At 48.7% G+C, this 14237-nt stretch overlaps 1 protein-coding gene across 3 annotated transcripts in view; it reads left to right on the top strand.

The window, feature by feature from the left end:
• Positions 1-9148, top strand: part of MTCL1 (microtubule crosslinking factor 1) — a 124400-nt gene extending 115252 nt beyond the window's left edge. For 2 of the 3 annotated variants that reach the window (XM_025365367.1, XM_025365366.1), the window contains 3 exons: positions 1127-2660; positions 5301-5357; positions 7978-9148. In XM_025365367.1, the coding sequence (XP_025221152.1) occupies positions 1127-2660; positions 5301-5339 (1573 nt within the window). In that variant the 3' untranslated portion in view covers positions 5340-5357; positions 7978-9148. Of the gene's footprint in view, positions 1-1126; positions 2661-5300 lie in introns of all 3 variants that reach the window. The other variant, XM_025365365.1, reaches the window with a different exon arrangement.
• The last annotated feature ends 5089 nt before the right edge of the window (positions 9149-14237 follow it).

The raw sequence follows: 14237 nt of genomic DNA, 5'->3' as shown, positions 1-14237 counted from the left end.
CAAATCAACCCATCCCTACCATTGCCCTTCCTTTCCGGCCCTGGATCTAGCCAGCACCACTGGACAGTTGGTAGATTATTTCTAACAACAACAAAAAGATAACAAGATGGAATGCCTAACGACGTCACTTTTAGCCTGCTGTTTTACCCCATGGGGCTGACCATATGGGTGGGTGCCTTGCCCCCACGGTGAAGCCAGCTGTCAGCAAAGCTGCCCAGAGCTTTGCTGGTTCTGTGTACCAGTGCACATGGTATGGGGACTTGCTCAGAGCAGACCCCAGTTCTGGCCTCATCATATTAATAGGTCCTGTGGAGGAGTGGTCCGTACACTCAATCTGGGACCCCTTCCACAGGGCCTGCACTAGTCTAGATCCCTAGGTTTAAGCCTGTGCTTTGTGGGGTGAAAGGAATATCAGTATGTCCTATCAGAATCTGGACAGTGAGTCTGCAGACACCTCACCTCCCCATCCCACCCCAGCTGGAGGGATTCCAGGCCAAAGAGGTTCTGTTGCCTGAGACACCGGGCACAGCCAGCCCCAGCCCCGTTCCTGACCACCACTTCTTTGCCCTGGTGGTAGTTGTGCCCGAGCACTCCGGCCACTTTCTGTCTTAGCCTGGAAGCATTGCTGGCACCCCTGCAGCACCTGCCGGGCGTGTGAGAGGCACTGAGCGAACTCATGGCAGATTGAAAGTGCTGACACATGGAAGAATCCACACCAAATCTGTGTCTGTCAGGTGGCAGCTTGCCAAAACCTGGCCATCGCCGTGACTCACCGTCTTCACCCTTCATTTGTGGTCCGAGCAAGTCTCCTGAGAATTCTCACTGAGGCACTGAGGCCTCAAGTGATTCTCCTGTCTTGGCCTCCCAAAGCGTTGGGATTACAGGTGTGAGCCAGAGTTGGTTATATTCAATTCCGACCAATGCAGGGCTTCGGGAACAATTCCAGAGCCACACAGAGTCCAATAGCTGCCCGCAGGATAAGCCCGTGAGTGCAGCACCTGAGCAGCTGAAAGTGTTCTCCTGGTGTGGGTGGAAGCAGGCGCCTTCCCTGACACTTCCCACGCAGGGCAGGACATGGGTGCTGTGGTGTGGCGGGGGCTGACACCCTCTTTTCTGCTTTTCCCAGGGCAGTGTCCGTGTCCTCCATGTCTGAGTTCCAGCGCCTCATGGACATCTCCCCGTTCCTGCCTGAGAAGGGCCTGCCGTCCACCAGCAGCAAGGAGGACATCACCCCACCCCTGTCTCCAGACGACCTCAAGTACATTGAGGAGTTCAACAAGAGCTGGGACTACACACCCACCAGGGGCCACAATGGTGGGGGGCCAGACCTCTGGGCCGACAGGACCGAGGTGGGGCGGGCAGGGCACGAGGACAGCACGGAGCCTTTCCCCGACTCCTCCTGGTACCTGACCACAAGTGTCACCATGACCACGGACACCATGACCAGCCCAGAGCACTGCCAGAAGCAGCCGCTGCGGAGCCACGTCCTCACCGAGCAGTCGGGGGTGCGCGTGTTACACAGCCCGCCTGCCGTGCGCAGGGTCGACAGCATCACGGTGGCAGGTGGCGAGAGTCCCTTTCCCACAAGCAGAGCCAGAGGGAGCCTGGGAGACACCAAGGGGGGCCCTCCAGAACCCATGCTCAGCAGGTGGCCTTGCACCTCCCCCAGGCACTCCCGGGACTACGTGGAGGGGGCACGGCGCCCCCTCGATAGCCCTCTCTGTACCTCCCTGGGGTTTGCCTCCCCACTGCACAGCCTGGAGATGTCCAAGAACTTGAGTGATGACATGAAGGAGGTGGCCTTCTCTGTCAGGAATGCCATCTGCTCTGGGCCTGGTGAGCCACAAGTCAAGGACATGGCCTGCCAGACCAATGGGTCCCGGACGATGGGGACCCAGACTGTTCAGACCATCAGTGTGGGCTTGCAGACTGAAGCCCTGCGTGGCAGCGGTGTCACCAGCAGCCCCCACAAGTGTCTCACGCCGAAGGCTGGGGGCGGTGCTACACCCGTGTCGTCTCCTTCCCGAAGCCTTAGGAGCAGACAGGTGGCCCCTGCCATCGAGAAGGTGCAGGCCAAGTTTGAACGCACATGCTGCTCCCCCAAGTATGGTTCTCCCAAGCTGCAGAGGAAGCCCCTCCCCAAAGCTGACCAGCCAAATAACAGGACGTCACCAGGGATGGCCCAGAAAGGGTACAGTGAGTCAGCCTGGGCCCGCTCCACCACCACAAGGGAGAGCCCCGTGCACACCACCATCAATGATGGCCTCTCCAGCCTCTTCAACATCATCGACCACAGCCCCGTGGTGCAGGACCCCTTCCAGAAGGGGCTGCGGGCCGGCAGTCGGTCTCGCTCAGCAGAACCCCCACCGGAGCTGGCCCCAGGCCAGGAAACAGGCACCAATTCCCGAGGAAGGTCACCTAGCCCCATTGGGGTGGGCTCAGAGATGTGCAGGGAGGAAGGGGGAGAGGGTACGCCAGTGAGGCAGGACTTATCTGCTCCCCCTGGCTACACACTCACTGAGAACGTGGCCCGGATCCTCAACAAGAAGCTGCTGGAGCATGCCTTAAAGGAGGAGAGGAGGCAGGCTGCCCACGGGTCCCCGGGTCTCCATGGTGACAGCCACTCGCTGGGGGACACAGCCGAGCCGGGGCCCATGGAGGTAATGAATGCCGAGTGCCCCACACCCTCCCCCGCCAGCTCTTCCCTTTAGCTGTGGGGCAGGTTGGGATTTGGGATTGTGCTCTGTCATTTGATCTCAGGAATCGTCCGTGATTGGTTATCGGGAGCTGGGGAGGTGTTGGGTTTATGGGAGAACAGAATAGGCAGAAAAAACCCTGAGGAACTTTTCTAAAGAAAATGTTCTTTTATTGTCCTCGGGAAATCATATAGTACACGATTTGATGCGGGTTCTGTTACCAGTCTAAGTGATTGGTCCTTGCTTATCAGGGCGTTTCATTTGGGGTCATAGCTTGCCTTCTTTCTGTGAATTTGTGCACGTGTACAAACTATGGGATGGTTGTGTCAGGCTTTCTGCATACTGCAGACCTTCATGTGGGACAGCATGAGGTGAGCTGCAGAGGGTCTGGACAGCGTGGGCACGAGCACATCTCATCAGGAGCCATAAGATCTCGATTCCTGGGCTGGCTTCCTTACAAAATAGCCATGTGGCAGCTCACAAATCACTTACCTTCTTTGTGGCCATGAGCCCCCCTAGCAGTAAAACCAAGTGAAACAAATAGACAAAATCAAAATCCTGCCCTAATACAATATGATTATCATTATTGCCCTTGACACTACTCACAAATCAATCCACTGTGAACTGGGTTCTGATACATATCCACATGTAGTGTTTTTGTACGAACAGGGAGCAAAATGAAAGCCTGATGATATGCTGGTGGTGACGGCTATGGGGATGCCACTTTGTGGTTTGTGCAGCACAGAGAGGACGTGTCTGTCTGGGGAGTGAGTCCAACTCGCCTGGAGTCTGGATGAACAGGCTCCACGCTGGGAACCCCTGGCCCCATGGGCACTCTCCCAGCCAGGCTGCTCCCGCAGATGGTAGGGGTCAGAGGAGGAGGACGGCAGCATGCTCCTGGGCTGCCCGCTGCTTTCTCGCCAGGACCCGAGCAGCCCCGGCTTCATGGGCAGGGAGAGGAAGAAGGTGTATTGCCTGTTTCACCCGGCCCATGTTTCCCACAAGAGGGTAAATGATGGCTGGCTTCCCAGTCCGGCCCACCAGTGAATGTTTAACTCAGAATGCAGGCTGGAAATCTGAATAGGTCAAACCTGTGGAACTGCCAATGACTTAGAGAAATGGCAATTCCGCATGGTTCACACCTAATATAAATATTGATGCTACATGGCCTACATGTTCCAAGATCTGAGTCTTTGTGATAAAGTTGTTTGCATGCTCTGAGGACAAACTGCTGGTTGAATGTTCTCAGGTGACAAATGGTGTCTTCTTTGGGCTACTGTCACCCCATCCTTCTGGGGTCCTCAGGTAAGTACTGCTGCCGCGGAAGGGTCTGTTTATATGGGAATGCCCTGCCTTCTTAGGGCTCCCGAGGGCTCTAATTTCAGTTGACAGTGAGGCTGTGTCACAAAGCATTAATCGCCTGTGCCTGTGTTGTCTATTTATATTACACACCAAATAGAAATTGTTTTTTAGGAACCAAAAAATGCTTTGAATTACTAATAGTGAATCCTGCAAGCAAAAATAGGTTCATGATGGGATCCCAGCATCATGGCATGAAAATGGTTTTATCAGTACAAAGTGGCCCAACCCCTTTTGTCCTCCGTATTCGTTTAGATTTTCTCTTCACTTGGTGTGTTTGCCACCAAAAGAGATGACGTGAAGGGAGCGCAGTTGCAGGGACTCAGAGCGGGCACGGAGCACTCATCGGCAGCATCTCAATGCCATGGGCTCTTTTTTCCATTTCTGTTGGAATTTTGCTTGTTCTGGATTCCAGTGGGATTATTCCTGAATTGATGTAATATATTAGGGCCACTGCAACCCCTTCCCATTGCTCCATAAATTATGCAGTAGTTCTAGGTATGCATTCCCAAATCCCCAGGACTGCTGCTGATTCCAAGCCCACCCCGTGCCCTGCTGCGGAATCTCTCCCTGAATGTTCACTCAGGCATCCAGACCCAGGAGTGACGCAGGTGACAGGCAATCTCCCTTTCTCACTGCACTCTTCTCCCGGAAACCACTCAGGCCTCTTTTTCTCGCGACACCATGGCACTAGTTCAGCAGTGCAGAGAGAAGCCGTGAGGAGGAGTTCTAGTGTGAAGAGAAGGAACAATCTGAAAATGGAATGCTATTCCTCCCTCCCCTAAGTGGAAAATATGAGGGGAACTTTTTAGAGTAAGTGGCAGTAGCTTGGTGGTTGTGACCAAAACAAACGCAGCCGAATAAAGGTCTCTGTTTTAGATAACAGTCATGCAATTTCCATACCTCCGTTTGCCAGAATGCTGTTGGAAATGTTAAATGCTAAAGGGTGGCTCGGCATAGAAACTAGAGGGAGGTCTGTGGCTCCTCCCTGGAGTTTCCGTCTCTCTGGGCAGATGGCAGAGGGCAGGCCTGTCTGCCCAGCGCCCGGCCGCTTCCCCACACCTGCCTTGGAGTGAATGTGCTAGATCTGAGAGCCCGCAAGTCTCTCCTGGTGGCTGTCCCTGAGTGAGAGGGACAGCCCTCTACCTCCGGGCTTGCTGACTTGAAACCTTTATTGTTCTCCTGTTTAAAAAACACTTTCCAACCTTCTTGCTTTTCTCTTCTTTCTCTGTCTGTTCTGTCCAGAACCAAACTGTCTTACTAACTGCCCCCTGGGGACTCTAGCCCTGCCTGCCTCACGCTGTAAGTGCTTTCTTCCTTGTTTCCCCACTGTCTGGAGAGCTCGTGTTGTGTAACTCGCAGTTGGCACCCGACACTCATCGCCTAAGGGAGTTCTGCCCAGTGGTGGCACCCTCGCTCACCCCGGGTTCCAGGAGGCTCCCCTAAACCCAGCAACAGATTGACAGGGCCAGAGACTCATCTGCCCTGCGAGAGGGTTGACCACTCAGTGCAAAGAAGGGTTTTTAGGTTATAGAGATTCTGCTGAGATTTCTGTACTTTTGTACATTTGCAGCCAATTTGCTTTCAGAGAACTGAGTAGATACTGGCCAGGAGGGGACATCCTAGGCACAGGGGTCTTGCCTGAGGGGGTCTTTGGGCCCAGCCACCCAGGACTGGTTACCAACATTTTGCTTACATATGTGCACTGGCATGTGCTGAAATGAGGTGGGACCCTAATGCGATAAGGCTTTTTTTTCATTTTTCAACAATCATACCACAAGGAATAAACCCAAATATATCTTGACCTTCCAAGTGAGCACCGTAAGTGACACAGTAGATGCTCAATAGATATTTGTTGAATGAATAAAGAACAAAGCCATCCCCACTCCAGATATCTTGAGAACGTCTCTCAGAATTGCTTTCAGAGTCTGAGTCAAAGCACATGAGAAAAGATATACTTTGTGTTTGATCAAGGATATAGTCATCCACTCACCTCATCCACTGGCCTTAACTCGAAGTGTTAAGTACAAAAGTATCTGTTGTCAAATACAACAGACGTGTCCCCGTGAAAAAAATGACAAGGAACACAGGGGGAGGGCCATTTCCCAGAAACGTGCTACAGGGGCGGCATCCCAGGACAAGATGCCATGCAGCGACCACAGTGGCTTCTCAGGAAAGCACAGCATCATTTGCTTGTACACGCTGGCGTGTTACTAAGGAAAAGGTTCATTCCCTTGAATGCAGACTCACAACGTTTCTTCCTTCACAAGCAGAGGCTGGCAAAGCGGGTACTGAATGGTCTCATATAAAGGCTGCTCTCCAGAACCAGCCAGGAGGAACGGGATACAGTGGTGTCAGATAGACCTATGACAGCAGCTTCACCGACACACAACACACACACTACTCTTACAACAAGGGGAGCACAGACACACAACAGATACAGATTTCCCAAACCGTGTGTCCCAGCCAAGCACTGTGGGCTGTGGTGAGATGACACAGGAGCACCTTGAGTTAGTCTGCATCTTGGTGGCTGGTGGAGTTTTAACTGGAGAGGTGTTTCTGGTTGTCACGGTACTGTTAGCATAATGCTTTGGGAACAGAACCTTCTCCCTGTGGCCATGTGAAGTGCCAGCCACAAAAGCAGCAAGGAGCATGAAGCATAGGCTCCAGGGCCACTGTTCCTTGTCTGCTGACCCCAGAGGGAGGCAGGGAAACCACTGGCCCCATTGCTCTTCTGGAAGCCTGTGGCTCCCACGCTCTCCTTGGGCCATGCTGTCTCTGCCATGTTCCATCTTCTCCTGAGTGACACTGCCCATTCCGTGCAGCCATCTGTCCCCCCACTGCTGCTCCCCTGCACCACTGGCTGGGCTGTCCTCATCCTGGTCTTTTCAGTTGCTTGTCACATCTTTTTACATCCTCCAACTCACTTCCTTTCTTTGAGAGTCCTTGTTCTCTGTCATCCTTCCTGTGCCTTCCATTCAGTTCACCTCAGCGTCCAATGTCTTGTCATTCCAGCCAGCGGGCTTCACGCTGGGCAGCTCAGTTTCCTCATGCCACAGCTTTTTACATTTCTGTGTATCAGCAAATTCCAAGTTTGGGTGTCCTGGTTTTGTAACATGTAGAGTAAGGACAAGGAACTCAACATTCTTTAAAAACAAAGTAGCTTGAGAATAAGGATTCTAGGTGATTTGCACATGGTTGAATGTGTCTTGTGTCACCTGTTCTCAGAACATTAGGATGCCTGAAACAAAACTACCAGTACATTCTGATTCTACTTTTTTAAAATGCTGCTGTAATTGAAGAGTCATTAAAGAAAACTAGACCCAAATTAAAATTTCTGCCTGCAGCATCTTTGCCATGTTGTGGGAGTTTGTTTAATCTACTGCCAGTCAATTTCAAATAAACAGTAGCAGAGTTCGTTTAAGACAACTGCCGTTGCTAACACAGCTGAATGAAATCAGAGGTCTCTTTGTGGGCTCCCAGTAGATCCAGGCCCTACAGGACCAGTTCATTTGTCCACTGTCACTAAATAGATCATTCTAAAGGACCAAAGGAAGAGATCTACCAGATGGGAATCTGCTGAAGTGGCCTGTGGAGACCACTGCCACAGTCACTCTGCCATGTCTTCTGTATACCCCAGCCCAATTCTAAAGGAGCTTTGCAAGCTGACTCATCTCACAATATTGCTGTGTTTAATCATAATTGGTCTCTTCCCATTCATGTCACTGATCATGTCACATGTGTTGAATTCTTTATTATTTTAAGTTATTCTGCATGAGCATAGAACGTCGTTAATATTCACGAGTTGCCTGTGGTGTGTACTTCATCTCACTTGAGTCTGTTGAGAAGTGTGTTTGGGGGAATCATCCGCTGGTGACACTGCCGGTCTGAGTAACCCTGTCTCCCTTTCTCGGCTCTGAAGGAACTACCTTGTTCTGCACTAGCTCCATCCCTAGAGCCCTGCTTCTCCAGGCCCGAGAGACCAGCAAACCGTCGCCCTCCGTCCCGGTGGGCCCCACATTCCCCCACTGCCTCACAGCCTCAGTCACCCGGAGACCCGACGTCCTTGGAGGAGCATGGTGGCGAGGAGCCGCCCGAGGAGCAGCCACACCGTGATGCAAGCTTGCATGGATTATCACAGTATAATTCACTGTAATTTGCATAACCACACCATCGCCATGAACAAAACTCTGCCCAAAAGGAGAGATCTAGTTTTCTCAAGGTCAAAGAATGTTTTTTAAAAACACACAGCTGCTGAATGTTCAACCTGTGAAACTGAGATGTTTCTAGAATGAAACAGTAAATGTGCCTGTAATAACTTAATTTTTTTCATAGCTCAGAAAACTATTTTTGTCTCCATCTTTTTTACACACAGTATATTAAATGAAAAGGTAAATAAGGTATAAATAGATTTAAAAAATAAAAGTTTTAAAAAATGTACATTTTAAGAGATTCTGAACACCCTTGCTGTCAATGCCTGACTGCCTCTCTGTTAAATTTGCCCTGTTACATTTTGGTTCAGTTTATTTCCATGTTGAATTAGAGTGGATTAAGTTAATTTTATTTTATCAGTGTTACTGTTTTTTAAGACTTTTTTAATGCTTCAGACTGTCTGATTCAGTGAACTTTTTGTAGCGAAAAAGCCATGAAGCCAGTAGACAAGACAGATATTCTGTATACTGGAGGGGATACAGGACGTTTTTGAAAAGGTACAAAGCCCTCAGTGGGCTTAGAAACTTCACTGTATGATCCTTGTATTATCCTACTTGGCTTGCACGTCTTCGGGTGCATGTATATACCGCTACTGTGTCCTCGCCATCACCTAAATGTGACTCAGTCTGTTCCACTGTAATACGTTGTGAATTTCCTTGTACTGTACTTTTATTGTTGGTCTTCTTGCATCGATGATCCAACAGCAACATTTTTAAATTATTGTGAAAAGATTAACTGGCAGTGTACAGAGTTTACTCCAAGTTTTCTTAAGGGAAAACACGACAAAAAGGCACGAGGATACCAAATGGAAACACGTGCTGGTGCCTCTGAGTCTGTATGAGACTGTGATGAAGTAGAAATAAAGCCCTTCCAAGATGGCAGCGTGTCTCGGGCTCTCATTTCACACACCCTCCATCTCTTCCTAAGGACTCCGATGGAAAGTTTTCCGTGGCTACAGGAATGAGGGAGAGAGATCATGGAAAGAGACAACAGCTGCTGATCTATCTTGCGGGGAATGCACGCTTTGGGTACCTAATCATGTTGCAGTTTTACTGTTCTCTGTAAGAGAGTCCTAGGATGGAGAGACGGCTTTATTGTTGAAAAGCCAAAACTGTGGTGTGGGCAGGGATGTGAGGAAACTGGTTACCTACAAGTCCGAGTGTGCCCGGCCTCTCCCGGCTCTGCTCGTTAGGAGAGAGGGAGTGACCAGTAACGCCAGGAGAGGCCTTTCCACCTCTGATCCTGAGATGTCGCCCGCCTCTCAGTGTTTGGTGGAGTAGAAGCCTACAAAGAAGTGATGCTACTGAAGAGCCCAAAAAGAATGATTTCAGGCTGAAGCTTCTGGCTTTAATATTTCATTGAACACTTCATTAACCCAACAGTTTTCTTCTTATCTAGATGAGCTAATGTAATAGGCTATCCTAGCATTACCACAGCTTCATCCTTAAACTGAAATATTTTCAAAAAATAAAAACCAATAGAGCAGCATTATTCATAATAGCCAAAAGGTGGAAACACTTCAGTTGTCCATTGACGGATGGATGGATCAACAAAATGTGGTATATGCATATAAAGGGATACTATTCAGTCCTAAAAAAAAGTAAATTCTGACATATTACAACATGGATGAACCTTGAGGACATTATTCTAAGTGAAATAAGCCGATCACAAAATGGCAATTATTGTATGGTTCCATGTATCTTGTTTATATATCAAGAGTAGTCATATTCAAAGAGAGAAAGTAAAACGGTGGTTACAAGGTTTGAGGAGGGAATGGGGAATGGTGTGTAATGGGTACGCAGTTTCAGTTTGGGGTGATGAAAAAGTCCTGGAAATGGGCAGTGGTGATGGTGCACAGTGAATATACTTGATGCCACTGAGTTGTACACTTAAAAATGGTTAAAATGATAAGGCATATAGATTTTACCACAACAAAAACTTTTTTTTTTTTTGAGACGGAGTCTCGCTCTGTCACCCAGGCTGGAGTGCAGTGCCATGATCTCAGCTCACTGCAAGCTCACACCATTCTCCTGCCTCAGCCTCCCGAGTAGCTGGGACTATAGGCACCCGCCACCATGCCTGGCTAATTTTTTGTATTTTTAGTAGAGACAGAGTTTCACCATGTCAGCTGGTTGGTCTTGATCTCCTGACCTCGTGATCCGCCCGCTTTGGCCTCCCAAAGTGCTGGGATTACAGGCATGAGCCACTGCACCTGGCCTAAAAACTTTTTTTTGAGATGGAGTTTCGCTCTTGTTGCCCCTACTGGAGTGCAATGCGTGATCTCAGCTCACCACAACCTCCGCCTCCCGAGTTCAAGAGATTCTCCTGCCTCAGTCCCTAGTAGCTGGGATTATAGGCACCCGCCACCAAGCCCAGCTAATTTTGTATTTTTAGTAGAGAGGGGGTTTCTCCATGTTGGTCAGGCTGGTCTCAAACTCCCGACCTCAGAGGATCCGTCTGCCTTGGCCTCCCAAAGTGCTGGGATTACAGGCATGAGCCATTGTGCCTGTAAAAACTTCCAGTAAATGCAAAATATAAATATTTCACTTTACCACTCTAGATATACCTGCAAACAATCAGTCAGTAAATATTCTTTGCCTATTCTGTGCAGATTGCAAATGCCGGGAGGTATACTGGTAGTCCTTCAATTGGAAGCAACCAGCCACCAACAAGATGGGAAGCTGTGGCTGTCATGCCTGAGAGCCTCAAACCATGCTATCAGGACTTTGCTCGGTCTCCACACTCTGTGTGGCTTTCTTCTCAGACAAGCATCACAAAAATTGGCAACGATGGTCCCCAGCTGCTCCTATTAGTTTAGCAACTCCTAGAGAAAGGGGATCTCTTACCAGGAGCTGCAGTGAAAGCCCAGGACCAATGATTCTCATTTGGTAGGGCTTAAGTCTCATGTCTGGCTCTGAGCCAATCGTGGTGACAGGAAGACCCAGCAAAGGAAAATCAGGGTGCAATTACAATAGAGGGTGTCAGGAAGGCAGTAAAGGCTATATACCACGGTGGGACACCCCAAAATTGCAAGGAAAAAGCTCTGACCACCAAAAAACTTGCCAGTTGGTTGGAAGAGGTAAAATTCCCAGGCACAAAAACAATAAAATGCAAAAATGGTGTGGTAGAAATTCTAAGTACAGTAGGGCTTGAGTTGGGCTTGGCAGTACGGGAAGCATTTCAATGTGCAGGAAGAGAAGCAATGGGAGATGGGAGGAGCAGAGGTGTGAGGGGCAGGAATAGACACAGGTCACACTGGGCAGTGATGCAGGAACTAGGCTGGGAGCAGAACTTTCATCAAAAAAGCCACATCTGGCAGCACCAGTGCCTTGAAAGCCATCTGGGAACTTCTCCTAGCATTCATTTTCTAAACGTTGGGTATATGTATTCTTAAGTCTAGGGTGGAAGCACTCCAACTGTTAAAGGCCAGGCAAGACAGTAGGATGAAATCATTTTCCACACCACTGTCCAGATGAATGCCAAGGCTGCTATGTGGGTCACACATGGCTGTGAAAGGGGAGCAGCTGCCTGAAGGGAATGGCTCCATGAGCTGCCATGAATGTGCCAGTTGCTTTTATGCCCTAAAGAAAGCAGCAAAAGATTCCTCAAACATAGCCACAGACCTCACACACCAGGCGTGCCCTGCCCCCTGGGTAACAGCCAGCACCAGCAGCCCAGAGACATTTCTGGTCCAACTGCAGCCAAATTGGGCAATAGTGGCCACATTTCACCCTCTCTTTTTATCAGGAGGTAACGTTAGCATTTTCAGTATTATGCATCTATGTTTTATATCTGTACATCATAATTCTATTTCTTAAACACATTTGCTTCAACCTTTTTTTCCTGTAGAATGGCTTGCAATTCTTATGTAATACGTTTGTTTCACCCTTTTTGTTCCTGTACAATGAATGTAAGGTTTACAAACTCCTTATTTTTTAAATTTAATTTAGTTTTAATTGTATATATTTAAGGTGTACATGATGTTTTGATATGCATATACAAAGTAAAATGACTAGGCAATTAACATATTAACATCTCACATAGTCATGGCAAGAGCACCTAAAATTTACTCTTTTAGCAAAAATCCCAAATACAATACAGTATTAGCTATAGTCCTTATGTTGTACGTTAGATCTCTGCATTTTATTAAGCATGATAGAGTTATGCTTATGTATTTCGTTTAAAAAGCAACTAATGGCCAGGCGCGGTGGCTCAAGCCTGTAATCCCAGCACTTTGGGAGGCCGAGACGGGTGGATCACGAGGTCAGCAGATCGAGACCATCCTGGCTATCACGGTGAAACCCCGTCTCTACTAAAAAATACAAAAAACTAGCCGGGCGAGGTGGCAGGCGCCTGTGGTCCCAGCTACTCAGGAGGCTGAGGCAGGAGAATGGTGTAAACCCGGGAGGCGGAGCTTGCAGTGAGCTGAGATTCGGCCACTGCACTCCAGCCTGGGCGACAGAGCGAGACTCCGTCTCAAAAATAAATAAATAAATAAAAAGCAACTAAGAAGTACAATATCATTTTCTATTTTCCAGTTCACGGTTTTAAACTGAGGTAAAATACCCATAATATTTATCATTCTTGCCATTTCAAAGTGTATAATTCAGTGGGATTTAGTACATTCACAATGTTGTACAATCACTACCACTATCTACTTACAGAATATTGTCATCACCTGAAAGGAAACCCCATATGCATTAAGCAGTCAGTGCACCCAGCCCCTGGCACCCACTCATCTAATTCTGTCTCCATGGATTTGCCTATTTGGGATAGTTCATATAAGTGGAATCATGTACCACGCAGCCTTTTGTGTCTGGCTTCTTTCAGTTAGCATAAAGTTATCAGGGTTCATCTGATGCAGGATTTTTCTCAGCCACTTTGCCAACCAGGGACCTCCATGGCCAGAGATGCCCTGCTGCTGCCCAGGCCTCATTCAGCCTGGGCCTGCCACTGGAGGTGCCCCGCCCACTCAGCCCGCCTGTGTTATAGCTTATACCCATGTTTGGCAGTTCCTGAACTCTTGTCCCATGTCCAAGAAGAATAAAGATATACTGACAATTTGAAGGGGAGGAGGGTGGATTAGAATTTTATTGAGTGATGGAATAGCTCTCAGCAGAGAGGGGACATGGGGGTGGTCCCCCACCTCCACGGTTAGGTGATTTCTCTCTCAGTGTAGCTGGGTCCGGGACTTTTATGGGCTCAGAATAGGGAATGTGTGCTGACTGGTTTGTGAGTTTGCAAAAAATGTCAAAACAAAGGCAGTGCTCAAAGGTGGGCATGACAGTGTAGAAAACCAATTAGGAAAGGGTAGGTATATGTAAAATAGGTGAAAGGTGGGGATCAATCAAAGGAAAGCATGCCAAATGGGAAGACAGGTTCTCAATCCGGTTCATGGATTTGACTTTTAGCTTGGCTTTCAGGCTTTAACTGTCTTTGATTTGGAGGTGGGATTTCACCAGGGACCTGCCCCATCTGCCTGGGCATTTGCCTGTCTCCTGCCACTATCACATCCATGTTGTAACATGTATCATTCTTTCCATAAGGCTGGATAATATTCCACTTTTATGTATCCATTCATCGGTGATGGTATGTGTGTATTTTTTTTTTTTTTTTTTTTTTTTTGAGACAGAGTCTTGCTCTGTCGCCCAGGCTGGAGTGCTGTGGCCGGATCTCAGCTCACTGCAAGCTCCGCCTCCCGGGTTCCCGCTATTCTCCTGCCTCAGCCTCCCAAGTAGCTGGGACTACAGGCGCCCGCCACCTCGCCCGGCTAGTTTTTTGTATTTTTTTTTTTTTTAGTAGAGACGGGGTTTCACCGTGTTAGTCAGGATGGTCTCGATCTCCTGACCTCGTGATCCGCCCGTCTCGGCCTCCCAAAGTGCTGGGATTACAGGCTTGAGCCACCGCGCCCGGCCGGTATGTGTGTATTTTTAAAACAAAACCTTTGATTACCTTATTTTATTTACTTAT

Source organism: Theropithecus gelada, chromosome 18 (genome assembly GCF_003255815.1).
Source record: "Theropithecus gelada isolate Dixy chromosome 18, Tgel_1.0, whole genome shotgun sequence".
Classification (NCBI taxonomy): Eukaryota; Metazoa; Chordata; class Mammalia; order Primates; family Cercopithecidae; genus Theropithecus; species Theropithecus gelada.
This window is presented reverse-complemented; position numbering and strand designations above follow the sequence as displayed.